Source organism: Tursiops truncatus, chromosome 19 (genome assembly GCF_011762595.2).
Source record: "Tursiops truncatus isolate mTurTru1 chromosome 19, mTurTru1.mat.Y, whole genome shotgun sequence".
In the NCBI taxonomy this organism is placed as follows: Eukaryota; Metazoa; Chordata; class Mammalia; order Artiodactyla; family Delphinidae; genus Tursiops; species Tursiops truncatus.
Window position 1 is genome coordinate 45,483,827 of NC_047052.1, and position 27,135 is coordinate 45,510,961.

Consider the following 27,135-nt stretch of genomic DNA (forward strand, 5'->3'; position numbering starts at 1 on the left):
GGGAAAGGGCGGAGGAAATACTGCAGGAGGGTGGGATTGTAAAGCAAGGGCCCCACTGAGATGACAGAGACTTGATGGGGCAGGGGAGCCAAGTGGGGATCTGGAGTGTTCCAGACAGAGGAACAGTCAGTGCAAAGGCCCTGAGGTGGCAGTGTGCCTGGAGCAGAGTGAGGGGAGAAGTAAGAGGTGGGGTCAGGGAGGTAGCGGGCAGATCGTGTGGGGCCTTTGAGATCGGCCACAGAAGGACTCTGGCTTCTGGCTTTTTTTTTTTTCTTTTGGCCACGCCACTCGGCATGTGGGATCTTGGTTCCCCTGACCAGGGATTGAACCCACGCCCCCTGCAGTGGAAGCGTGGAGTCTTAACCACTGGACTGCCAGGGAAGTCCCTGGCTTCTAGCTTTTTAATCTTCTTTAATTTTTTAAATTGAGCTAAAATCCACCCAACATAAAATGTACCATTTAAAACTGTACAATTCAGTGGTTTTTTTGTTTGTGTGTGTGTGTATATTCGTAATGTTATGCAATCATCACCACTAATTCTGGAACATTTTCATCACCCTAGGAAGAAAACCTCGAATCCCTTAGCTGTCACTTCCAATTCCTCCCTCCCCCTATCCTCTGGCAACCAGTAATCTATCTGCTTTCTGTCTCTATGGCTTTGCTTATTCTGGAAATTTCATATAAATGCAATCATACAATATGTGGCCTTTTGTGTCTGGCCTCTGTTTCACTTAGCACAGTTTCCAAGGCTCACGCATGTTCAAGTGTGAATCTGTACTTCATTCCTTTTTATAGCTGCATGATAGGATGTTGGCTTTTGCTCTGAGATGTAGCCACGGAAGGGTTACAAGCAGGTGAGATCCGTGGTCTGACTCACCTTTTTTAAAAAATAAATTTATGGGCCTCCCTGGTGGCGCAGTGGTTGAGAGTCCGCCTGCCAATGCAGGGGACACGGGTTCGTGCCCCGGTCCGGGAGGATCCCACATGCCGCGGAGCGGCTGGGCCCGTGAGCCATGGCCGCTGAGCCTGCGCGTCCGGAGCCTGTGCTCCGTAGCAGGAGAGGCCACAGCAGTGAGAGGCCTGCGTACCGCAAAAAAAATAATATAATAAAATAAAAATAAACTTATTTTATTTATTTATTATTTTTGGCTGTGTTGGGTCTTCATTGCTGCACGCGGGCTTTCTCTAGTTGCGGCGAGCGAGGGCTACTCTTTGTTGCAGTACTCGGGCTTCTCATTGCGGTGGCTTCTCTTGCTGCGGAGCATGGGCTTTAGGTGCGCGGGCTCTAGACTGCAGGCTCAGTAGTTGTGACACACGGGCTTAGTTGCTCCGCGGCATGTGGGATCTTCCCAGACCAGGGCTCGGACCTGTGTCCCCTGCATTGGCAGGTGGATTCTTAACCACTGCGCCGCCAGGGAAGCCCCTGACTCACTTTTTAATAGGAGCTTTCTGGATGCTGAGTCTGTGTGTTGGGTTGGGGGTGGGTGGGAAGAGATCAGGAATGGAAACCAAAAGACCACCTAAAAGGTTACTTTGATAAGTGAGGTATGATGACCATGACAGTTTAGGCTCAGGAGCCAGCCTGGGGTTGAATCAGGCCCTGCACGCTTTAGCGTGACTTCGGGCCAGTCACCTAACCTCCCATGCCTCAGTTTCCCCAACTCTAGAATGGGGATGGAGCAAGGACTTCGGTTCACTGCTGCATTTCTAGCAACTAGAGCATAGCAGGCACACAGTAGGTGCTCAAAAATGTCTGTTGAACAACGAGGCCATTGTGCTAATGAAATGAATTAATGGGTGAAACTCTTGGGCAGGCCTGTAATAAGGGTTCAATGATTGTTAGCTGTTGTTATAGATACCCAGCAGTGCTGAGAGCAGAATTTGAGCAGGGTGAGAGGTGGGTGTGCCTTTGGGTGAGGGAAGGTAGTCTGGACCCACCTGTCGGCAGCCTCTTTCAGTCCACTGAAGGACCGGGTTGGGTGATGCAGAGAACTTGACCACTTCGTTTTCGTACATGTCCAGGAGGCGGACCCGGAGCCGGTAGATGCAGCCGCAGTTCTCCCGGGCACCCCACCTGCCGGGTGGCAGTGAGCCTTGATAGCCTCACCACCCGCTCAGGTCTCTGGGTTGGGGAGGGCGACTGAGGTCTGGCCTCCCTGCACTTTGATGAGGTTAGGCCTGGGAACCTAGGGGGAGGAGCCTAGGTGCCCCTGGGGTGGAGCCAGGGCCTGGGGGAAGAGCCTGGGTGCTCCTGGGGGCAGATTCAGGAGGCTGTGGGTCAGGTGTATATGGACGGGGGTGGGGAGGTAATGGCGTCCTGGGGAGGAACCACAACCTTGGGGAGGAGCTTGAGGGTGTAGGAATCTGGGGGTTCTGGGCTCACCAAAGTTCCGCCCCTCCCTGGCTCTGCTACTATGAGAGCATCGCTTCCCCTCTGTCAGCCTCACTATGAAGGGGGCACAGTAGCAGTGCCAGCCCGTGGGGTCGATGGGGGTGTGAAATGACTCCCTTCTGCAGAACTGCTGCCACCACGGGGGGTTCTCCACTCACCAGTCGGCCACACAGATCTCGATCTGGGAGCTGTCGAGCAGCTCCTGCCACACACCCTCCATCACCAAGTCCACAAGCTGCCTCTTGAAGCACCATCTAGGAAGGGGGGATGATAGGATAGGTGGGGGGGTAGAGAGTCCCATCATTCAAGTCAGCCCAGAAATCACCTCCTCCCAGAAATCACCTCCTCCCAGAAGCCTCCGCTGACTACCCTGTCTAAAGCAGCCCATCAGGGTTGCTCTACCAGACAAGATGTATGATGGGCTGTGCAACCCCACTGGCCTCTCAGATCCCCTCCACCCTTCACTCTGCTGTGGACTCCAGGAGGCTGACTGTATGCAGGCCTGCCCCTAATATTTGTGGGGACCAGGACATGAATACAAATGGAGGCCCACATACTAGACATCTGAGCAGAGAATTCTGGGGTCTCCTCAAGCACCAAGAGGCCCATGGTCTAAGGTTGTGTTGCCTGTATGGAAGGGTCTCCCTTACCCTCTACTTCCTGTTGGGTCCGCCAATGGGAAGCTCCAGCAGCAGATAGAAGGGAGAAGAGAGTGAAATCAGGGTATTTATTCTCCTGGCTCCCTCCCAAGGGATCATCGTGGGACTGTTGTATTTCTCAACGAAAGGGCCCTCTCCACAGTGCCCTCTCCTCCCAGCCTTCTCTGTCTTCATGTTTCAGTAATTGCTTCCTCCCCTTACCCCTGCCAGGCCTAGGGGTGGTAAAGTCCCTTCCCCCCACTGTTACTAGCCTAGAGTCCTGTAGTATCTCTTGTGTTCTGCCTGCACCTTTGTAAACAGTCCTTCTCCTCGAATTTCAATGTGCCATAATAACAGAAATAGTGATTTATCAGAAGAACTGATAAACTGACCAGAACTGAACAGAGTGCTCAAGGACAGACCTAGGTTTGTATGGGAACTTCATAAATGATAGAGGTGGCACCGCCATTCCATGGGGGAAGGGAAGGATTCTTTAGTAGATGGTGTTGGGAAAACTGGCTCAATATAAGGAGGGGGATAAAAAGAAAACTGGATCCTTACCGAACATCACATTCAAGGTGGATTAAAGATCTAAATGTAAAAGATAAAACTATGAGGTTACTAGAAGAGAGTATAAGAGAACACTGTTAGGATCTAAGGGTAGGGAAGGATTTTTTAAACAAAATTTCAAAGAACAAATTCTAAAGCAAAAAGATGAATTTGATCATATGTAAATACCAAATAACACATGGACATAGTTAATGCAGATGGTAGAGTGGGGGATTTCTATAATGTCCAGGATGGACAAGGGACTGACAGCTAGAATATACAAGAAATTCTTGTATATCAACGAGAATAAGATATCAACCTTAATAGAAAATATGAACAGGCAACTTACAAAAGAGGGAATCCAAAAAGCTAACAAGCACATGAAGAGATGTTTAATTATTAGTAAACTGAAACATGCAAATTAAAATAACAATGAGATATCCCGTCACCCCTAATATACTGGTAACTACTAGAAAGCTAGATGCCACGAGAATGGTTGACTGTGGGGGGAGGGCACAAGGAAAATGGGTATGGGGTATGAGGATAGAGAATCAGCCAATCAAACTGTTTTTATGTCTTCACAGCATTTACCACATCAGAAGCTCTGAAGTCAGACTACCTGGGTTCGAATCCCAGATCCACCATTTATAATAATGGTATTTGTGTCATAGGGTTATTGCCAGGATTTAAAAATTTACATGTAAAGCATCTGGCATAGAGTAAGCCCTCTAAATGTTTATTATGTTTTTGTTTTTTTTTTTACTGTTTATGCGTTTAATGGCTTCCCCAACCCTACATCTAAAATGCAAATGAAAAAAGAGCAGTTTCCTGATCTTTCTGAATTTTCCTTGTGTCTCTGACATGTAAAACAGTGCCTGGTACCTGGTAGGCCCTTAACAAATATTAGCTGGTTGACTGAACAAATGAATGTGCGAAGGAGAGGCTGAAAGTGGGTGAGGGTGAGGATGAGGACGGTAGGGTAGAGTCCCCCTCCCTCGCACCAGGGATCAAGGGCCACTCACTCGAAAGAAGTCACGAAGCAGGTCTGGGAAGGAGCGCCCGGCACCAGTATTAGGTTCTTTTCCACAGCCCAGCCATTCCCGCCGTGCTCCACCTCCCAGCCTCTGAAGCCCTCTGTGAGATACAAAAGGGTTGAACACCAGGAATTCGCCCGCCAGCTCGCCCCGCAGAGAACCCGCCACCACCTAGCTTGCTCCGCCCACCAGCTCCTCCCTCCCAGCAGGCTGTATTCGTGGTCCCACCCCACAACGGCGTCACTCAGCCCTGCCCATCCACTCAGCTTCTCCCCAGCCTCTCTAGGCCCCGCCCCCTGTCCTGCCTCCCTTCACTCTCAAACTACTGGGCTTCAATTCTGGCCCCGCCCCAGGCTCCTTACACCACCGCTTCCGGGCCCCTCCTACCTTGGTCCCGCCCACTCATTCAGTTCCCCTCCCCACAGCCTCTCAATACGACCTTATATTTCTATGCAAGCTCCGCCCCTGCCAGCACCCAATCGGCTTCTCCCCAGGCCTCCCCGGGCTCCTCCCCCTTTAACCGCGCCCACCTAATCTACAGTTCAAGCATAGCTTCCCGGCCCAGTCCCCTGGATCCTTCTGCTCTGTCTCGCCCAGCCATCTTGGCTCGCTATACGGCCCACAGCCCCTGGCTCCTCCCACCCAGTTTCCCAAGAGCCTCGACCACGTTCCCTGGCTCCCGGCCCCGCCCCTGTCTGCTTCACCCTGGCCGCGGCCACTCACTCCACCTCGCCTGGGGTCCCCAGGCCACACATCCTTTTGGTCTCTTTTTTCCCGCCCCTGCTGCTAGCCCGTGCACCCGGCACCCACGCTCTCCGCAGGAGTTGAAGATGAGGTTGCGGCCGAGGGGCGCTCTCAGGCAGTAGCGCGCCAGGGCGCAGAGCGGGAACTCTTCCTCGTCCTCGCTGTTGGGCGGGCAGCGCTGGGCCACCGCGTAGAGAGCGCGGCCCTCCGCGCTGCGGTCGCGGGCAAGCTGCAGCAGCCACACGGTGGGCCCGTCCACCACGTCGCGCCAGGCGCGGCACACTGGGCGGCAGCGCGTCACTAACGCTCGCGGTGGCACGTGGCTCAGCACCTCCACGAGCAGCTCCGGCGGCAGCGCGTCCAAGGCTATGGGCGGGTCCGCGGGCAGCCGCCGCCGCGAAAGCCGGGCGCCCATCTCCGGCCGCTAGAGTCCTGCAGGTCGAGAGGGGTCGGCGGGTCAGAGCAGCCCGGCCTCCCTCCACCTCTCCTTCCAGGACGCAAGTCCCCTGCGACTTGACCGTGACCTCACCAGGTACACGGGCGACCGGGGGACTGCCATAACCAAGAAAATGCAGCATCTATTTCCTACCACTTGGCTCTGGAACGGGGACCGGTTTCTCCCCACCTTTCCCCCTCAAGCAACAAACCCCTGGCCTGATCACGACCCCACCAGGACTGCTAACCACGACTTCTTCCTCTGGCTAAGCACTTTGCATATGACCATATACACACTGAAGACCCATGAGAAAAATCCACCGAGGAGGAAGCCATTTCCATCCCATCCCCCAACCTGTCCCAACTCTAGGGCCTTTGGAATCCTGTCCTTCAGCAAAATCTATTTCTTCAATCTCTTCGCTGAAGATTCTTGTCACATTTTTGCTCTAACCAGAACCCAGCTGTCCTGTGGGCCTTCCAAGTGGGTAAATCTCCTTGCTCCCTGGTGCTGTTTCCAGAGATTCTCCCTCCATCCTCCCCCAAATGCCGCAGCTATGAATCTCATCATCAGGGTAGATCGTTTGTCACCTTGTCGTCATCATCTGCTGACCCAGATGACTACCCCTCACTTCTCCATGATTTTAGCTCCAGGCTCACAGCCACTCAAGCTGTTCTTATCAACATTCTTGGTGATTTCCGTATCCAGGATGACGATCCTTCCTCTGCCACCAGGCCTCTCTTGTTCCCTGACCAGTTGTTCTTCTAGCCCCTCCATCCCGTGGTCGCACCTACACCTTGTCTCAGTAACCACAGCCTCTTCAGAACCTCAGTCTCAGGCTTCTCACTCCCCACGCATCACCTCCTCTCTTTCCAGCTCTCTCCCTCCAGTGCCCTAGACCTACCCCCCCCCCACACACACAGTCCTTCCAACCACTATGATCTCCCATCCTTTGTCCCTACCTCTTTTTCACTGCCCCACACCCCCTCAAGTCCTCAGTCTTCCTTATCCAGCTTAAATTCCTTGGTTAATCATTTAAAACATTCTTTGCATACACCCTTGCCTCCTCTGGCTTCTTCCAACGCGTGCCCCGGTTAAATCCAGCCCTCCACCTACCTGTGCCTGTACCCGCACCGTTTAAAGCAGCTGAAGAACAACACACAACTCCACTGGCTGGTCTCACTTTAAGTTTGTGCACTTGATGCTCAAGTGTACCCACAGTGCTGCCTGGCAATCAGATTACATGGTCTCTTATCCTCTTGCTCTTCCTCTCTGTAGATAACTATTTCACACCTTCTCCCCTATCCCCAACACATCACACTTCCTTCCACCTTTTCACTCTCTCTTTGCTTCTCATTTATATTTTTTTTGGCCGCGCCGCGCAGCATGGAGGAATCTTAGTTTGCCTACCAGGGATCGAACCCATGCTCCCTGCAGTGGAAGCATGGAGTCCTAGCCACTGGACCACCAGGGAATTCCCTCCTTGCTTCTTATTTTGCAGAAAAACTAAAATCGATGGGAAGTGAACATCCAGAGACCCCCACCGCCCCATGTACCACTGTGCTTTCCCACCGTGACTGCGCCCACCCCAGGTCACCGTCTCACGGTTCTCCCCTCTGTCTGCTGCACCTTCAGCTTCCCCCTCTGCACTGGATCATTCCCGTCAGCTCGCACAGAGTCATCTCTCATTTGAAAACAAATTAAACTCCTCTTGACTCCACCTCCCCTTCCAGCTCTGACCCCATTTCTTTGCTCCTCTTTATAGTAAATCTTCTCCAAAAAGTTGTCACGCTCACTGCCTCCATATTTTCTACTGATATTCTCTCTCAAACCTTCTCCAATCAGACTTTGCCCTCCTTCTCTACCCTGAAATGTCAAGGTCACCAATGACCCCCCTTGGTGCTGAGCCAGTAGTCACTGTTCAATCCTCACCTTGCTTGACCTGTCAGCAGCACCTGACACAGTGAGGTGACGCTCTTCTCACTTGGCTCTGGGCCAGCATGTCTCTCTGGACCCCTCCCGTCTGCCTGTGGCTCCTAGTCGGTCTCCTCAGCTGTTCCTTCCTCCTCCCTCTGATTTCAGTGTCAGGGATCGGTGTTTTTTTAAAAAACAAATTTATTTATTTTTGACTGCGTTGGGTCTTCGTCGCCGCGCATGGGCTTTCTCTAGTTGCGGCAAGCGGGGGCTACTCGGCTACTCTTTGTTGGGGTGCATGGGCTTCTCGTTGAGGTGGCTTCTGTTGTTGCGGAGCACGGGCTCTAGGTGTGTGGGCTTCAGTAGTTGTGGCACGCGGGCTCAGTAGTTGTGGTGTGCGGGTTTAGTTCCTCTGCAGCATGTGGGATCTTCCCAGATTAGGGCTCGAACTCGTGTCCTCTGAATTGGCAGGCAGATTCTTAACCACTGCACCACCAGGGAAGTCCCAGGGATGAGTCTTTGAACCGCCTCTATTCTCCATCACCTCTCACCTGGACCATTACTGTCTCCCTGCTCCTTTCCCCAGCTGTCAGGTGTGAACACCTGAGTCAGGTCCTGTCCCTGCGCTGCTCAGAGCCCTCCTGTGGCTCCACCTCAGTCAGGGTCAGGGCAAGGTCCTCAGTGCAGCCCACAAGCCCCACACGATCCGTACCCATCACCTCCCTGCCCTCATCTCCCCCTCACTCACTCTGCCCCAGCCACACCGGCCTCCACACCTCAGGGCCTTTGCACAGGCTGTTTCCTCCACCTGGAACCAGAGCATTTCTTGGCTCACCTCCACATTCCCTTCAATCTTTGCTCAGATGTCAACTTCTCCATGAGACTGTCCCTGGCCACATTATTTACAATTTCAGGGCCTCATGACCATCACCTCCTCCTCCTTCCCGTTTTCTTACTTTAGTCTTCCCTAAAGAAACCCACTTCACAGATGAGCAAACTGAGGCATAGCAAGGTGAAACACCTTTATTTAACAAGAACTCAGTGAATAGCTCAAGACCTAGTGAGAAACGCATTTCATTTCCCCATCAGGGCAGAAGAGCTTAGTGATGAAATGCTCATGCCTGGGTCCAGCCAGCCTGGGTTTGAGTCCCAGCTAAGCCTCTTGCCTCAAGGGCAAATCACTTCAACTTTTTATGCCTCAGTTTCCTCTTCTGAAAATGAGGATGTTAACCTTACCCACTTCATAGGGTTATTGTGAGGATGAAACGAATTAATATTTATTTGTAAAGCGCTTAAATAATCGCTGGTGTTTCATAAATAAAAGTGGTATTGATATAATATTAGACACTAAATTATGTTAGTTGCTATTATTATTACACACCATAAAAAGCTGGTGAGCAACCACTTAGCTACAATATTTTCATCTGGTGACATTTACTGAGCCCTGACTAAACCACCCGTGCCGAGCATTTAAGCTGGATCATCGCACTGAATCCCATCATCGTGTTTTAATGTCCAAAACAATCCTTGGAGGTTGCCCTGGGTTAAGAGGCTTCAATGATCTAATGCTTGTTATACTATCTAATGCCAGTAAGTGCTCCATTCATGTCAGCGGTTACTATTTTGAAATAAATTGATTAAGGTCTTGTTAAGGATTAAGGCTCTATCAAGCCAGTGGTCCGTGCACGTGGCACAAAGCCCGATTCCCCTTCACCCCCGCAACAGAGAACTGAAGTTGTGGAGACACGCTTTAGAGACTAGGGTGTGCTTTGCCCCAGGTGGTTATTAGCTGCATTAATAATTAGCTGCAATTTACAAGCGAATCCACCAGCTTGCCCGGTATGGATGTGTGCCGATCACTGGCAAACAGGGGATCCCTGGAGCTGGGGGTGGTCCCCTCACACAACGAGGGCAGCCAGACTTCACTGAGGGGCAAGGACCTTCAAGTGATGTACCATACGAGCCCTGGGTATTCAAAATGCTTGTGTGTGATGCTCTCCTGAGGACCACGAGGTGCCCTGTAGCCAACATGTCCAACACGGCTGAATGCCAACGACTGGCTGGGTCAGAATGGCACGGCGCTGCCTGCTGCTAGGGTGTTCGGGAGTGTGTGTGTGTGTGTGTGTGTTTAGTGGGGAGGATATTGTATTGGTTGTCACAGTGACTGGGGGATGCTACTGATATTCAGTTTCCAGGGACCTGTGATGCATGGCAGACATCTTCCCCAGATGGTTATAACAACGTATGCAAACTGATGTGCTCTTTTCCGGGAACTGGTCATTCTCCATTAAGGAGTGGCGTCCACAGCCCTCCCCTTGACATGGGCAGGCCTTTGGGATTGTTTCGCCTTTCAGAGCATTGCAGAAGTGACATTGCTAAGGGATTTCAGAGGCTGGGTCAGGAAAGAGGATACAGCCTCTGCCTGACTCTCTGGGGATGCATGCATGGGGTGCCGTGAGTCCAGTGGTGTGCTCCTAAAATGTTTAACAACTGGCTCTGTAGGGGAAAAAAAGAAAAGAGTCTGGGTGTGTAACGTTTGCTGATTTCTGTGGTGTGAATACACCTTCCATGGCTGACAGCAAGCTACCAACATGATGTCCCTGGACTTTGGCGTTGGAAAGAGCTGTCCACAACGTGCTTCCAGGATCCGGTGCGAGCCAGCTCCAGCACACCACGGCCTGAGTCACCATGTAAGTCTGGCTGCCCTGAAGTCGTCACATTGGAGATACACCGGGAGATAGACATGCTTGGGAGCCCCAGCTGTTTGGGTCTCCCCATCCAAGGTGCTACAGAGAGGAGTGAATGAGCCCTCAGATGACCCCGTCCCAACCACTGCCTGATGGCACCTGCACTAGAGCCCCTGAGAGCTGCTTAGCTGAGCCCAGTCAATCCCCAGAGCCGCCAGAATAATAAAGGAATGGTTATTGTTTTAAGTCATTGCATCTTGAGTGGTCTGTTACGCAGCACTCGCTAAATGTAACGATGCTCAGTGACCTGCATTTCAGGGGACAGGTACCCCTCACAAAGGGTGGCCAAGAGAATTCCAGTCAGCATTAAAAGTTCCATCTGGGGGCTTCCCTGGTGGCGCAGTGGTTGAGAGTCCGCCTGCCGATGCAGGGGACACGGGTTCGTGCCCCGGTATGGGAAGATCCCACGTGCCGCGGAGCGGCTGGGCCCGTGAGCCATGGCCGCTGAGCCTGCGCGTCTGGAGCCTGTGCTCCGCAATGGGAGAGGCCACAGCAGTGAGAGGCCCGCGTCCCGAAAAAAAAAAAAAAAAAAAAAAAGTTCCATCTGGAATGGATAAAGAAGATGTGGTCCATATATACCATGGAATACTACTCAGCCATAAAAAAGAACGAAATGATGTCATTTGCAGCAACATGGACGGACCTGGAGCTTATCATACGAAGTGAAGCACATCAGAAAAAGACAAATACCATATGATATCATTTATATGTGGAACTAAAATATGACACAAATGAACTTATCTGTGAAACACAAACAGACTCACAGACATAGAGAACAGACTTGTGGTTGGTTGCCAAGAGGGAGGGGGGTGGGGGAGGGATGGACTGAGAGTTTGGGATTAGCAGATGCAAACTATTATAAATATTATAGAATGAATTAACCACAAGGTCCTACTGTATAGCACAGGGAACTATATCCAATATCCTGTGATAAACCATAATGGAAAAGAATATAAAAATGAATGTATATGTGTGTAACTGAGTCACTTTGCTGTACAGCAGAGATTAACACAACATTGTAAATCAACTCTACTTCAATAAGTTAAAAAAAAGTTCCACCTGGGCAGAGGAACTGCCTTTAGAAACATTTAGAAAGATTTTTTTTTTCTTTCTTTTTTTTTTTTTTTTTTTTTTTTTTTGCGGTGCGGGGGCCCCTCACCGTTGTGGCCTCTCCCGTTGTGGAGCACAGGCTCCGGGTGCGCAGGCTCAGCGGCCATGGCTCACGGGCCCAGCCGCTCTTCGGCATGTGGGATCTTCCCAGACCGGGGCACGAACCCATGTCCCCTGCATCGGCAGGCGGACTCTCAACCACTGCGCCAAGAAGAGGGAAGCCCTCTTCTTGTTTCTTGATCTGAGGGCTGGTTACATGTGCGTTCGTTTGTAAAAATTCATCAGGCTGTACAGTTTGTGTACTTTCTAGAAAAGGTTTACTAGAAACGATAACAACAATAAAAACAGAGATGGTAGTCCATGGAAAGGAACCAAGGGATGTCCAAAAAGCTCTCCCCACTGTTATCAAACAAAAGATAGGATTATTATTATTACTATGATTTTAAACTATGGAACGCGTCACAGATTTGCGTGTCATCCTGGTGCAGGGGCCAGGCTCACCTTCTCTCTATTGTTCCAATTTTAGTATATGTGCTGCCAAAGTGAGCACGATAGGATTCTTTTTAACTTAAGGGCCCCATGAGAGCATTAAGCGGTAGCTTCTCTCTCTCCTCAGTGGTTCCTCCAATCAAGTAGGGCCTTTTTATAGTGATGGAAAATTTTGCACAAAAATACCTCCGTGACTCAGTGGTGATACCATTGCCATGGTTTGGTGGCACATACTTATAATAACCATTATTTATGATTATTTTTTATGGCTCTAGGGACTGACTGGGCTCAGCCAATCAGTTCTCAGCGGCTCTCATGCAGCGGTCCTCAGGCAGGGGCTGGTGCTGGGTCACCTGAAGGCTCATCACTCTGTCGAGCACCAGAGGTGGGGACTCAAACAGCTGGGGGCTCCCCAGCATTTCTCCGTCTCCACGTGGTCTCCTGCTAGCACATACTTTTCCCTGAGTAGCCAGTTTTTTTTTTTAATGCTTTTTGCCACATAAAAGTAAACACTTTATCTTCTTTGTTGTTGTACAAATCACGATGATGGAATTGTCCTTCTCTCTCTCTTTTTATTTGGCCGTGCGGCGCAGCATGTGGGATCTTAGTTCCCCTACCAGGGATCAAACCCCGGTACATTTTGGTACTTGAAATATCATGTCGTTAACTTTTGTTTTATGAATTTGGAAGACTGAACAGTTACTGTGAATAGTAATATTTCAGTATCGGTCTAAAAAAATACATGGGTATTGTCCCTGTCTCCCTTTCTTAGGAGTCAGTGTTTATCCACTGTATAATTATTTCAGCTTTGGGAATTTCCTGGCAGTCCAGTGTTAGGACTCGGAGCTCTCACTGCCGAGGGCGTGGGTTCCATTCCAGATCAGGGAACTAAGATCCCACAAGCTGTGCAGCGTGGCAAAAAATAAAAATAAAAAAATTTTAAAAATCAGCTTTTCTGTATGCTTGAATTCGCTTCTCTGTATCGTTGAATTTTTTCAGAATATAATCATGGGGGTAGAAAAGACCCAACTGCCAAAGATTCAGTGTCCGGGCTTCCCTGGTGGCACAGTGGTTAAGAATCCGCCTGTCAGCGTAGGGGACACAGGTTCGAACCCTGGTCCAGGAAGATCCCACATGCCTCGGATGCCACAACTACTGAGGCTGCGCTCTAGAGCCCATGAGCCACAACTACCGAGCCCGCATGCTGCAACTGCTGAAGCCCGCATGCCTAGAGGCCATGCTCTGCAACAAGAGAAGCCACTGCAATGAGAAGCCCGCGCACCGCAACGAGGAGTAGCCCCCACTCGCCGCAAATAGAGAAAGCCCACACGCAGCAACGAAGACCCAATGCAGCCAAAAATAAAATAAATAAGTTAAAAAAAACAAGATTCAGTGTCTGTAAAGCCTATTAGGACCCTCTACCGAGGGCAGGGAGCAACTGAAGGTTTCCAGGATCCTGGGCTGCTGCTCCCAGCAGGATAGCTGATGGTCAGGAGCTCCCACTATGGAGGCAGACGATCAACGTTCAAATCCTGGTTCTGCCTCTTCTTGGGCAGGCCATCACTTAGGCATGTTGCTGGCCTCTGAGCCTCAGTTTTCTTGTCTGTAACACGGGGATAACTATTGTTCTACCTCAAATGATGGATGTGAGCAGCGAAGGACAAATATCCCTAAGCCATGCCTGGGACTCAAGGAATAACTCTCAATGGTCATAAAAGAGCTGTAGGCTTTCGCCCTTTGGATGAGGATTTGATAATCTGAAAGAATTAGGAACCTAGTGAGATGCTCTCTGTGGATCCCCCTTGGGGAGAAGGGAAGTGGGAGAGGGGGTGGGCACACATCTACCTCATCACCCTTTCAAAACTCTGCCAACTACCCAGGGCACCCATGTTGCACTTGAATTCCTCAGGGAGAATGCATGAGCAAACCACCAAGCCAAAGCCAGAAACTACTTCCAATAACACCCCATGGAGAGATATGCACCTGCATAAGCTGGGGAATCTTGGTGGTGGGTTTTGTGGTGCATTTCTGCTGTGTGTGTACACGTACATGTTCCATTTATATTTGCACACAGGGAGCCCTGTTTCCCAGAATGGGTACCTTTTTAAAAAAATTACCTTCATGGATGTATAAATTACATCCAATAAGATGCACACATTTCAAGTGTACAATTTGTGTTCTAACAACTGTGTACAACTGTACAACCATGCCCACAGCCAAGATGTGGGACATTTCTTTCACTCTGAAAGGTTTACCCCTTCCCAGTTAAGCCCCACCTCCATCCCCGCCACTAATCTGCTTTCTGTCACTATAAATTCGAGTTTTCTCTTCTAGAATTTCATATAAATGGAATCATATGGTGTGCCAGTTATTAATTTATTTCCTCACAGCTCCAAGTTGAGAAATTGGAATCTGGGCGTGTAAATCTTTTCCCTTTGCCGGCTGACATGTTAAATATTTCCAGTAGAGGGAGCCAGAGAGGCACTGCAGGAGGAAGTAGTGTTAGATTCTGCTGCACAGCAAAGTGAATATGCATACATATATCTCCGTATCCCCTCCCTCTTGAGCCTCCCTCCCACCCTCCCTATCCCACCCCTCTAGACGGTCGCAAAGCACCAAACTGATCTCCCTGTGCTATGCGGCTCCTTCCCACTAGCTATCTATTTTACATTTGGTAGTGTATATATGTCCATGCCACTCTCTCACTTCGCCCCAGCTTCCCCCTCCCCCCACCCCGTGTCCTCAAGTCCATTTTCTATGTCTGCGTACTTATTCCTGCCCTGCCACTAGGTTCATCAGTACCATTTTTTTTTTTTTTTAGATTCCATATATATGTGTTATTTGCAGTAAGGTGGATGGACCTAGAGTCTGTGATACAGAGGAAGGGGTTTTGCTTCCCACTTCCAGACTGCCGGGATAGGCAGCTTCTCCTGCCCCATTCCCAGGCGTACATGCATGCTTCTCCGGTGTCGGGCAGTCAGCAGCATCCTTCAGCCAGCACCCTCCCCTGGCACCCACCTCAGCTGGTTTCCTAGCTGAGTGCCGCTGGTGGGATACTTCCTTGGGAACTGCTTTCCCTGGCATCCTAGAGGACTGACTTCTGGCAAGTTCCAGAGGGTGGATTTCCAGCAAGTTCTACAGGTGCAGCACAAAGGGATTCTTTTGCCCTTTAGTGAGCCATCTCCAAGTGTTCTCCAAAAACAGCAGGGATTCTGGGGCTGCCACGGATGGCCTGGGACTGGCATCTTTCTCAAGCTCTCTGTCTTAGATCTTAGGGGTAGTGGCTGCTCCTTGTAGTTGCTATTTCTTATTCTTTATCATTCTCTTATTTCTTAGCGGCTAATCCCTCTAACTCTAACCCTCTGCTATAATTAATAATTCTGTATATTAAACATTCTCCCTTCAAATTCCTGTGTGGTTCCAGTCTCCTGACTGGACCCTGACTGATAACTATAGAATGTGCCCCTGTGTCTTCTTTCCTTCAGCATCACATTCTGTGATTCAGCCACATCGTTGCATGTATCCATCAGCAGTTCACTCCCTTTTATCGCGGAGTAGTATTCCATTGAACAGGTTACACCACGACCTGTTTACCCACCCAGCATGATGGACATTTGGGTTGTTTCCAACTTGGGGCTATTATGAATAGAGCTTCTATGAACGTGCACACCCAAGTGTTTGTGTGCACATATGTTTTCATTTCTCATGAGTAACTATGTAGGAGTGGAATTCTTGGATCACATGGTAAGTGTGTATTTCACTTTACAAGAACACGCCCATCGTTTGTTTCAGCGTGATTGTGCCATTGGCGATCCCATCAACCATGTATGAGAGCTGCAGCTGTCAGCACCTCGTATTGTGAGTCTTTTCAGTTTTAGACAGAATGGCTTCCTTTTGATGCCCCGGGGAGATTTTCCTCTACCTGACATCCTCATTTATTAATTTTTTTTTTTTTGGCTGCCCCTCGCGGCTTGTAGGATCTTAGTTCCCCGACCAAGGACCGAACCCGCGCCCTCAGGATTGGAAGTGTGCAGTCCTGGACTGCCAGGGAATTCTCTCCCTTATTAATTTTAACTCTTGACTCTGAACTGTGGCGCCGGTGTTGTTTCTAACCTGTGACAAATGGTTACAGAAAAACCATCAATAAAACAAGATTGAAAATTCTTTGCTTTGGGGAATTATTTGCATGTACAAAGATCTGGTGTGTCTTCTCCTTTAAGAAGGCAGACTGAGCTATTGATAATCAGAGCCTCTACTGGCCTGGAAGAGTTTTTAGGTAGATTTTTAAAAAATGGTACCCTTTCTGGGTGAATGCAAGCCGGGGGTAGCAGGGCCTGGTGATCAGAGCAAGGGCTGCGTTCAAGGCCCCGGCTGGCCTCATAATAATAATAGCTAGTTCTGTGCTAGAGGCTCTCAAAACAGAATCCCAGGAATCCCAAGTTCAAATGCCTACAAGAGACAGGCAGTATCCAAAGTGAGACCAACTGGGTGGAAGCAAACCGGAGAGAAGAGCCCAGGCTGGAGGCTGTGCCAGTGTTCACTGGGGCTGATTTATTGCCCAGTAGGAAGGTGGGCCCAGTTCGGCTACATTTTCCAGTTTGTCAAGTGATTGGAAATCCCTGTTTTTATGTGAAATCACCCAATTTTTAAATGTTAGCAGTGCATTTAAAGAAAAAAAATAAAGAACAGTGTGGGCCAGGTGAGACAGATCTGCAGACCCAGGAACTGATTGCGGGCAGCCTTTTGTGGCTTCTGTATTATCCCAGTTGATCTTCACACCATGAGGAAACTGAGGCCCAGAGAGGTGAAATGAGGCACAAAAGGTCACACAGCAGTCAGAAGTGGAGTGGCGATGGGAATCTGGGCAGTCTGATCTCCCTCTCAAAGGGCATCCTCCCTATGTACAGCAAAGAAATTAAAAAGCAAAGTGAACAGGAGGGAGACCATCACCAAGAAAGAAATGCTGATAAATTTCTGCAAGACAGAAAGCAGAAGGAAGTGTAGGGGCTAGGACAGAACTCAAGGTGGGGACAATGGAGCCTCAAGGACCCCCAGAGGCTCTGGACCCAGAGTTGAGGATCCAGAGGGGCCCAGGCTGTGGTAGAAGTGCAGGTCGGAGTCGAGAGGGCAGAGGGAGGACAGAGGTTAGTCCATCTCTGAAAAACTGTGCCTGTTGGTTCCCTGTTCCCTCACCTTCCTCCCCCACGCTTTGCCACACAGATCTCAAGCTGCCCAACATTCACATACAGGAAAAACAAAACAATACTGGATGACTGTTCTTTGAAAACATTGCATGAAGCATCCAGGAAGAGCCCAGGCTGCTGGTGCTCCTGAGATAGCCTTCCCCACTCTGGCATCTGGGAGTGAGCTCCCAGCAGCCTGGTTTCCCCCAAGTTATCACTGACAAGTGCTGCCTCCAAACACAGGGTTCTCAGTCATACCTTCAGCTGGGCAAAGAGGCCAGTGGGAAAGCAGGACCATATTTACGAAAGCCCCAAATTTCATACCAGTTACTTAAATAAGTCACCCAGCCCCTTGTTCGTTTGAAAATGTGATTGGACAAGCAGGGATCACCAGATGCTTAAAGAAAACCAGCAGCCTGAAAAAGAACCAGTAAGATAAACATGCAGGGCTTCCCTGGTGGCGCAGTGGTTAAGAATCCGCCTGCCAATGCAGCAGACACGGGTTGAAGCCCTGGTTCCTGAAGATGCCGCGGAGCAACTAAGCCCGTGCGCCACAACTACTGAGCCTGCAAGCCACAACTATTGAGCCCGTGTGCCACAACTACTGAAGCTTGCACGCCTAGAGCCCATGCTCCACAACAAGAGAAGCCACCGCAATGAGAGGCCCATACGCTGCAACGAAGAGTAGCCCCTGCTCACCGCAACTAGAGAAAGCCGCGCACAGCAACAAAGACCCAATGCAGCCAAAAATAAATAATAAATTAATTAATTAATTAAAAAAAAAAGATAAACATGCAGAGCAAAAGTGAACTGACCCCAGAGGTAACAGAGACAGTTCAGAGGGCCAAAAGAATGTAAAGGAAAAGAAAAACCCTAATTCGTACACTCAGGGCCGGCTTCAGGCTTCATGGGTGTGTGACCTTTGGAGTTGTACTTAGAAGGGCTCCATGCCTGTTTAATGGTCTGCTACTGCCAACCTGAAATTCTTAATCGTTTTTGAACAAGGGGCCCACATTTTCATTTTGTACTGGGCCCTGCAAATTATGTAGCTGGTCCTGAGTACACGTAGATTTGAGAAGAAATTCAAAGCAAAACAAGAACAGCATACTAAAAAAGGAAGAATGTCTTTTAAAAAAAAAAAAGGAAGACTGTCGTCAAGAAGAAAAAAAGAATTCCAAGAAATAGATGGGATGAGTTAAAAACAGGAAAATCCTTCTCTCAAAAGAGAAAAAGTAAAGCTATTTAAAAGAACTGCAGGAAAAACAAAAAACTGTTTAAGAAAGTCATGGCACAAATATGATATACACTGAACCATATCCATGTTATATCCATTTGATAACGTACAAGAAAAAGGAATCCATTTGACCTGGAGGCTAGGGGCATTCTCCTTATACTAGCTCTGTTTATTGGTTTTCATGGGGAAAATATTGTTTTTGTTTTATTGAGATATAATTAATATTGTGTAAATTTAAGATGTACAGCCTGTTTTTTGGTTTTTTTTTTTTTTTTTTTTTTGGCCTCAGCACGTGGCTTGTGGGATCTTAGTTCCCTGACCAGGGATCGAACCTGGACCCCGGCAGTGGAAGCAAGGAGTCCTAACCACTAGACAGCCAGGGAACTCTCCAGCCTGTTGATTTGATACATTTATATATTGCAATATGATTATTTATTAGCAATGCCTTTATCACTTCACATAATTATTTCCTTTTTTGGTGAGAACATTTAAGATCTGGTCTCTTAACATAAAGATTGTCTTTTCAAAAAAAGACAATCTTTTGGATTGTGCTAGGAAATCTACATGCAAAAGGATGAATTTAGGCCTTTACCTCACACCATACACAAACATCAACTCAAAATGAATCAGAGACCTAAATGTAAGAGTTAAAACTATAACATTTTTAGAAGAAAACAGGAGAAAAATCTCATGATCTTGGGTTAGGCAAAGATTTCTTAGATACAATACCAAAAGTAGGATTCATAAAAGAAAAAATGGATTAATTAAACACCATCAAAATTTTAAACTTTTGTACTTCAAAAGACATCATTAAGAAAATGAAAAGACAAGTTATAGATTAACAGAAAATATTTGCATACCATATATTTGATAAAGGACTTGTATCTAGAATATATAAAGAACACTTAAAATTCAATAATAAGACAATCCAATTTAAAAATTGATGAAAGGGGCTTCCCTGGTGGCGCGGTGGTTGAGAGTCCGCCTGCCGATGCAGGGGACGCGGGTTCGTGCCCCGGTCTGGGAAGATCCCACATGCCGCCCAGCGGCTGGGCCGGTGAGCCGCGGCAGCTGAGCCTGCGCATCCAGAGCCTGTGCTCCGCAACGGGAGAGGCCACAGCAGTGAGGGGCCCGCGTACCGCAAAAAAAAAAAAAATTGATGAAAGATTTGAATACACATTTCACTGAAGAAGATATACAAATGACTAATAAGCACGTGAAAAGATGCTCAACATCATTAGTCATTAAGGAAATGCAACTTGAAATCACAATGTGATGCCACTTCATGCCCACTAGAATGGCTATTGTCCAAAAGATTGGCAAAGGACAGGGAGAAGCTGGAACCCTCACACACTGCTGGTGGGAATGTAAAATGGTACAGCCTCTTTGGAAAACAGTTTATCTAAAAGTTGAACATTAAAAAAAAGAAAAAGTTAAACATAAACTTACCATGAAACCCAGCAATTCTACTATTAGGCTATCTACCCAAGAGAAATGAAAACACACGTCCACGCAAAGACTTGACTGCAAAAGTGCATAGCAACATTATATCTTCGGAAACAATCCAAATGTCCATCGACTGGTGAATGGATAAACAAAATGTGGTATAGTCATACAGTGGAATACTGTTCAACAATAAAGGAATGAAGTACTGGTACATGCTACAATATGAGAATGAACCCCCAAACAGTATGCTAAGTGAAAGTACCAGACACAAAAGATCACGTATTGTATGATGGATTCATATGAAATGTCCGGAAAAGACATACAGAAGGATTAGTAGTTGCCTGGGACTGGACATGGGAACAGGAAGTGATCACAGATAGGCACAAGGGATATTTTGGAGGTGATAGAAATGCTCTAAAACTGTGGCGATGGCTGCAAAACTCTGTAAATTCACTAAATCACTGAACTGTACACTTAAAAGGGCTGAATTTTATGGTATGTAAATTGCACTTCAATAAAGCTGTCCAAGAAAAAAAAAACAAACCCCAAACCCGGCAAACTTTACAGTTAAAGCATGTAAGACTTAAATAGTGTAACGGAACAGACTGTAGAAGTAATCAACCTTGACAGTGTGAAAGCAAGTGTACAACTGACAAAAGATGGGAAAGGAAAAGGTGGGAGGAGGGGAAGCCAAGACGCTTCTCTCACTCACTCAGTATCATGGGAATCAAACGTTGCCAGAATAAGAAATACAAGTGAAGCATAAAATTTAAAGTTACAAAGGTAAATAAGAAATGATCTTTTAAAAAGTACAATTATTAAAAATTAGTGGAGCGAATACACAGTGAGCTAAACACCATCTTTCATAGCAGACAGTAACAGACCATACTGAATTTCCCTATTTCTCTGTCATTTTCATTGTCATCCCCCTCTCAGTTATTCAGCTGCTTTCTGGGCCACAGCATGGGTGAAATGGGAGGCAAAGTTACTTCTGATTTTGGTATATTCTAGTTTAAATGTCACGAACATCATGCGTATTAAAATCAATCAACCAACCAGCCAACTAGTGCAATGTCACCATAATTTACTTAAAATGCCACTAGTGAGAACTCCCATACACACCTGACGAGAGTAAAAATTGGTGGAACCACTTTGGAAACTAGTTGGGTATTTTAAAATTTATTTATTTATTATGTGGCCGCACCACAGGGCATGTGGGATCTTAGTTCCCCATCAGGGATTGAACCTGCCGCGCCTGCAGTGGAAGTGCGGAGTCTTAATCACTGGACCGCCAGGGAATTCCCTAGTTGGACATTTTTAATTTATTTATTTTTGGCTGCATTGGGTATTCGTTGCTGCGTGCGGGATTTCTCTAGTTGCGGTGAGCGGGGGCTACTCTTTGTTGCGGTGCACTGGCTTCTCATTGTGGTGGCTTTTGTTTGTTGTGGAGCACGGGCTCTAGGCACACAGGCTTCAGTAGTTGCAGCACGTGGGCTCAGTAGTTGTGGCTTGTGGGCTCTAGAGCACAGGCTCAGTCGTTGTGGCGCATGGGCTTAGTTGCTCCACGGCATGTGGGATCTTCCTGGACCAGGGCTCGAACCCATGTCCCCTGCATTGGCAGGCGGATTCTTAACCACTGCGCCACCAGGGAAGTCCCAAGGCATTTTTTACTTAAGTTAGAAATGTGCCTTCTCCATGACCCAGCAATTTGACCCCAGAGCCAGGAAACACATACTAGGATGTTCACGACAGCATTGCCCCTAACAGCTTCAGCCTGGAAATGACCCAGGTGCCCATCCGCTGTAAGGTGTATAAACAAATTAAGGCAATCACAGAATGGGATACTAAGTAGCAATAAAAAAGAGTTAACGACAAGTAAACACAACAACACAAATGGACCTCAAAAGCATAATTTTGGGTGAAGTTGCCAGACACAACAAGTCACCCAGAGTGCGAGTCCCAGGACAACCAGACAGCTGGGTGGCCTGGGGCAGTCCTGTCTACACCTAGTGTCCCAGGGTAATTAGGGTCATTGTTAATAGTGACCCCTATCGCTTCCAAAATTCCCTGGTTTAGATGATAAATTATATACTCACACCAGTTGTTCTACTCTTAGAAAGTTTACAAACAAGCTAAACTAATCAATACTACTTATGGATGTACACACATATTAAAAAAAACCAAGCAGGGAGACAAGCATTATAAAAGTCGGGACGCTGGTTCCCTCTGCGGGGATGGAAAGGGCTACTAACCAGAGGAGCATCTGGGGGCTGGTAATGTTCTCCTTGTTGACCTGGGTGCTGGTTATAGACTTCATAATTATTTGTTAAACTGTACATGTACATTTTATGTACTTTTCTGTATGAGTGTTATATTTCGCCATTTAACAATTATTAGTGCTATCAGTGAACACCATGATTATTTAAGTCAAAGAAGGAAACAGTCGCACTGCATCTTAGTGCAAATAATAGCTCATATTTGTCGATGCTTTCTTTGTGTAAGGCATCCTGAGAAATTCTTTACGTGCATCACCTCATTCCCTGGGGGCAGCACTGACATTTCTGGGGCATCACAGGGCTAGCCGGGGACACTGGTTTTGGGAACTGCTGGTGACAGCCTGCAGAGGAGGTGGCACTGGGGAGAGGTGAAATGTTGCCAGTTCCACACTCAGTCAGCCCCGGGTTCGCCCCAGCCCTAATTCAAACTTCTTCGTGAATTGGGGCATGTGGCTTTCCCTCTCGAAGCGTAGATTTCCCCTCTGGAAAATCGGAAATGTGCAGGTCCACATCTCCCGTCCACAATCCCTAAATCCAAAAGCTCTGCAAACCAAGTCTTTCACAGACCCATTTGGTGGCAGAGCTGCCTGGAACGGATGGAAGGTTTTATTTATGGTATGAACTTGCATTTCACTGAAGAAATGTCAGTGTGTTTGATTACTCTCCAGCCCCACCAGGAATCTTATCTAATGTACAGGATGGTTCCTATGGCTTGCCTCATAGTCACTTCCCAAACGCATTGGGCCTCAAAAGTTTTGGCTAAGACACTGTGGACTTGTAGTAACTCTCACTTCTCATGGTGATGGGGAAATTCAGTGAGATCAAGGCCTGGCCCTCGACAAGTGTTAGCTGCCATTGTGAACGTTGTGACTACGATTAGCACTTAAGTCCATCTACGGGACTGGAGTCTGTGGCTGCACCTCCTTATGTCAGAATCACGCAGCCATTAAAGCCATGACTGGAGGAATGTGGGCTAAGGGGATCCTTAGGGAGTAACGAAGCACAGCAGGACATGAAACTGCAGCAACGGCAAGGTCAGAGCCATTCAGTGAACTTAAAAACGGCAAGAGAAAATGCCGAGTTTGGGACTTCCCTGGTGGCACAGTGGTTAAGAATCCGCCTGCCAATGCAGGGGACACGGGTTCGAGCCCTGGTCTGGGAAGATCCCACATGCCGCAAAGCAAATAAGCCCGTGCGCCACAACTACTGAGCCTGAGCTCTAGAGCCCGCGAGCTACAACTACCGAAGCCCACGCGCCTAGAGCCCATGCTCTGAAACAAGAGAAGCCACTGCAATAAGAAGCCCGCACACCGCAATGAAGAGTAGCGCCCACTCGCCACTAGAGAAAGCCCGTGTGCAGCAGTGAAGACCCAATGCAGCCAAAAAATAAATTAATTAAATTTAAAAAAAAAGAAAATGGCAAATTCAAAATCTATCTCCAGAAAAAAAAAGGAGTAGAAGGAAGGGCTCAAGAGCAGTGATGATGTTATGAGTAGTTATTCCCAGGTGAGCAGACCATGGTAGTTAAGAAAAATCCTTCACAAAATACTAACAGCTAATGTTAACTGCACTCTAACTGCTCTAGGCACGTGGAAAGTGCTTTACAAGATCTCACAGAAGGCCCCACAACAACCCCATGAGGCAGGCGCTATTTTTCAGCTGGGGAAACTGAGGCTTGGAGGAGGGAAGCAACGGACCCAAGGTCACCTGACAGGCAAGCAGGTCGGGGATTTGAACCTCAGTGTGGAGGACTCCAGGGTTTGTGCCACTGTGCACGTCTTCATCTCTGAGTTTCTATACTGTCTTACTTTATTTACATCAAATTTTACCATAAAAATGTCACCGTACAGAAAAGTTGAAAAAAATAGTTAAAACGAATATCTCAATGTGCTCCATATTTTGCCATATTGGCTTTCTCTCCCTCCCTCTCTTTTGATTAACCTTTTTCTTTTTTTGATGGTCTTGAACCACGTGGCATTTTATTTGAATTGCATTTTACATTTTCTGTCTTGGTATGTTGTGACTCCAGAGGACTAGCTACTGTTGCCAAGGCAAGATGACTTTGGGTAACTTCAGGGATCCACCGGGTTTTTGCTTGTTTTTTAAATTATTTTTTATTGGAGTATAGTTGATTTACAATGTCTCTTTTGATGAACTATTAAACATGCATCTTCTAAGAAAGAATAAGGACCCTCTATAAGTCTATACTAACATTTAATCCACTAAGAGAAATCCATTCTACCATCTAATCTTCACTCCATGAACACTTTTTCCCATTGTCCCAAGGTCTTCTGGAGCTGTATCTTCCTAACAAAGATGGGGCTCACACACTGCTGGGGGTGCTCATGTCTCTCTAATCTCTTTTAATCTAAAACACTGCCCCTGCCTTTTCCATTTTTCTTAAAGAGATTATATTTCTTTTATCATAGGAAAAAACTAAGGCAGATTTTTCTATTTGATTTGTGAATCATATGTATAACTTGACTGGATTGAAAAAATAGCATTTAAATAAATATAAATACTTTATTAAAAATATTTTAGGGACTTCCCTGGTGGCACAGTGGTTAAGACTCCACGCTCCCAATGCAGGGGGCCGGGTTCGATCCCTGGTCAGGGAACTAGATCCCACATGCATGCCTCAACTAAGAGTTCGCATGCCACAACTAAGGAGCTCGCATGCCACAACTAAGGAGCTCGCAAGCCACAACTAGGACCCAGTGCAACCAAACAAATAAATTAAAAATATGTATATTTTTTAAAGTAGATTCCTCAGTCAGGCCATACAAAAATGGGAGTCAACAGATTATATACATATATATATAACAAATATATATATATATAGTTATATATAGATATATTTAATGGAACAAGAAAAACAAAAGTTTACAAAAATTATTTCATGTTACAAAAGTGCCAATAGAGAAACTAAAAGGAATGTCATGATTATTTAGGAAGGAGGGAAACCGTGGAGATGATTGATAAACTAAGAAATAACAATGGAAGAATTTGCTTTAAAAATTTGGAAGTAACTACCAGAGTAATAAAAAGCAGAGAAAGGTTTAAACCCATGCACCACGGATCACAAGTTACTTTTGCCATTTCTGAAAAGTAATTTAATTACAAAGTTTTAAAACTGGCTGCGGGGGAGGGTGCGCTGTTTAAACGACTGATATTTCATGCAAAGCTTTGTCCCGTTTGTCTTTTGTTCTTGTGTTACTGGGACATTTAAAAAATTGTTATTATTTATTTTAAAAGTAGGTTGGTAATATTGTAAATTTGAATATTGGTAATATTCAAAATAAGGGGTAAACAGCTGCTGTCTAAAGTTGAAGGATCAAGATACGGAGTGTTAACAAATATTACTGCAAAGGTTAACTTAGAACAAAATTTAAATTGGGTGGAGCGGCCGCAGCTAAAAACATACTGTGCCCAAGTTGCTAAATCGAGAAACGGCGCTCTAAGATCTTCTGATTCACAGATTTTTCCGCCAGTCAGAGGAAACAAAAACCAGAATTGGTAAAAAGTGGTCTGGCCTTTCACCAGCTGCTGCGAACACGTGTTGGTCGGGTACGTTTCGGAGGGGGATTTATTTAATGGTGGCCTCCGCGGGCCAGCAGCCGAGCGGAGAGGCGAGGGCTTTAGAGGACTGCTTTTAGCAAAGCCCTTTCCGAACGATCTGGGGCTTTCAAACGTGCGATTGTGTAACTCTGGACTTAAAGGGGCAGAAGCTGGCTGGGGCAGGCCGGGAAGGGGCACTAGGGCGCAGGACTCTCGGGACACGCCCCTCCGGGCAGGGCCTGGGGCGGAAATCCTTCCCGGGGCGCCTCAGCCGCGAGTGGGGACGGGACACCGGTCCCGACCTGGGTCCCTACCTGTCCCGGCGCTCACCTGGCGGCCTGCTCGGAGGCGGCGGCGGGCTAGGATCCCCTTCCCCACCCTGCTCTGAGAGGCAGTCGGGGGGCTCCCCGGGAACGGCCGCGCCCAGGGAGCCCCGGGACCCGCGCTCTGGGCAGTCGGTCCTCTCCGGGGCGGACGGCTGTGAGATCCCGCGGGCGGGCGGCTGCGCGAAGCCGGAGCGAGGGAGGGGCGGGGTCTGGGAGGTTGTAGGCGCTGGGAGGAGGGCCCAGCTGCCGCAAGGCTGGCGGGGAGGAGACCCAGACCCCGCCCTCGTGCATCTCGGGGCCCGCTCCTCTGAGAGTTTACATTTTCTCCACGTGGTTACGTGCTGCCCAGGCGCCCCGCGATTTGAGACCCGGGTTCCCCGGCGCTTAGCGCAGGCACCACCGGTGGGCGAGTCCCACCTCCCGGGGAGCCTCCCGCCGTGGAAATGGTCCCAGCTGCCCCCACCCCCCTAAATCATGTCTTTCCTTCCTTTTCCCGCCACCTGCCTACAACCGCCTCGCCGTTCACAACATCCCTCCCACCATACGTCAACTTCTAGTAAATGGCCGAGCTGTGACTTCGACCCTGGGCTTGGTGTGAAACACTTGGATAGAAGCTTCTATCCACAGGGGTTCTCTCGAATTTACATTGTGTCCCCAGGGTGGTAGTGTCTCAGAAGCCCAGGCTTGTTCTTAAGTTGAGCCTCTCTGCCAAACATACCTCTCTGGGGTGACAACCTGGGCGCTCCTACATTAGAAACCTGCCCCCTCCCCTAAATTGCAGACAAGGTAATTAATCCGAGGTTCACAGGAAGGATGGGGCCAAGACCCATTTCTCTCTTGACCTCTGCCCTTGGCCCTGCACAGTTTCTTCGGATTGCCCTGTACTGCGCAAGGAACCTCAAGGACTGACCTTAGCCTCCCCAGAGCCAGTCTTCTGAGCTCCAGGCCTCCCACAACCTAGGAAATCGTCACCAGTCCCAGTTACCCCAGCGCTCACTCATCACGGGCACTGAAACTGATAGAACACGTCTCTGTACTTAGCAGAGCCTAGGTTCCTCTGTC

The 27,135-nt window shown here is 48.1% G+C and overlaps 1 protein-coding gene and 1 non-coding gene across 15 annotated transcripts in view; both read right to left on the reverse strand.

Annotated features, from left to right (window-relative positions):
- Positions 1–26,218, reverse strand: part of LOC117309231 (F-box only protein 17) — a 29,242-nt gene extending 3,024 nt beyond the window's left edge. For 2 of the 14 annotated variants that reach the window (XM_073795837.1, XM_073795839.1), the window contains exons 1-7: positions 26,078–26,217; positions 5,337–5,789; positions 4,602–4,713; positions 3,592–3,651; positions 3,043–3,075; positions 2,551–2,646; positions 1,939–2,074 (exon numbers count right to left, since the gene is read on the reverse strand). In XM_073795837.1, the coding sequence (XP_073651938.1) occupies positions 1,939–2,074; positions 2,551–2,646; positions 3,043–3,075; positions 3,592–3,651; positions 4,602–4,713; positions 5,337–5,772 (873 nt within the window). In that variant the 5' untranslated portion in view covers positions 5,773–5,789; positions 26,078–26,217. Of the gene's footprint in view, positions 1–87; positions 1,377–1,938; positions 2,123–2,550; positions 2,647–3,042; positions 3,076–3,591; positions 3,652–4,601; positions 4,714–5,336; positions 5,790–26,061 lie in introns of those variants that run through there. The other 12 variants (XM_073795846.1, XM_073795844.1, XM_073795838.1 and 9 more) reach the window with 12 other exon arrangements.
- Positions 12,005–12,111, reverse strand: LOC117309331 (U6 spliceosomal RNA). The gene has a single exon (XR_004523619.1). It is a non-coding gene; the product is annotated as a U6 spliceosomal RNA (small nuclear RNA).
- Positions 26,219–27,135: the final 917 nt, after the last annotated feature.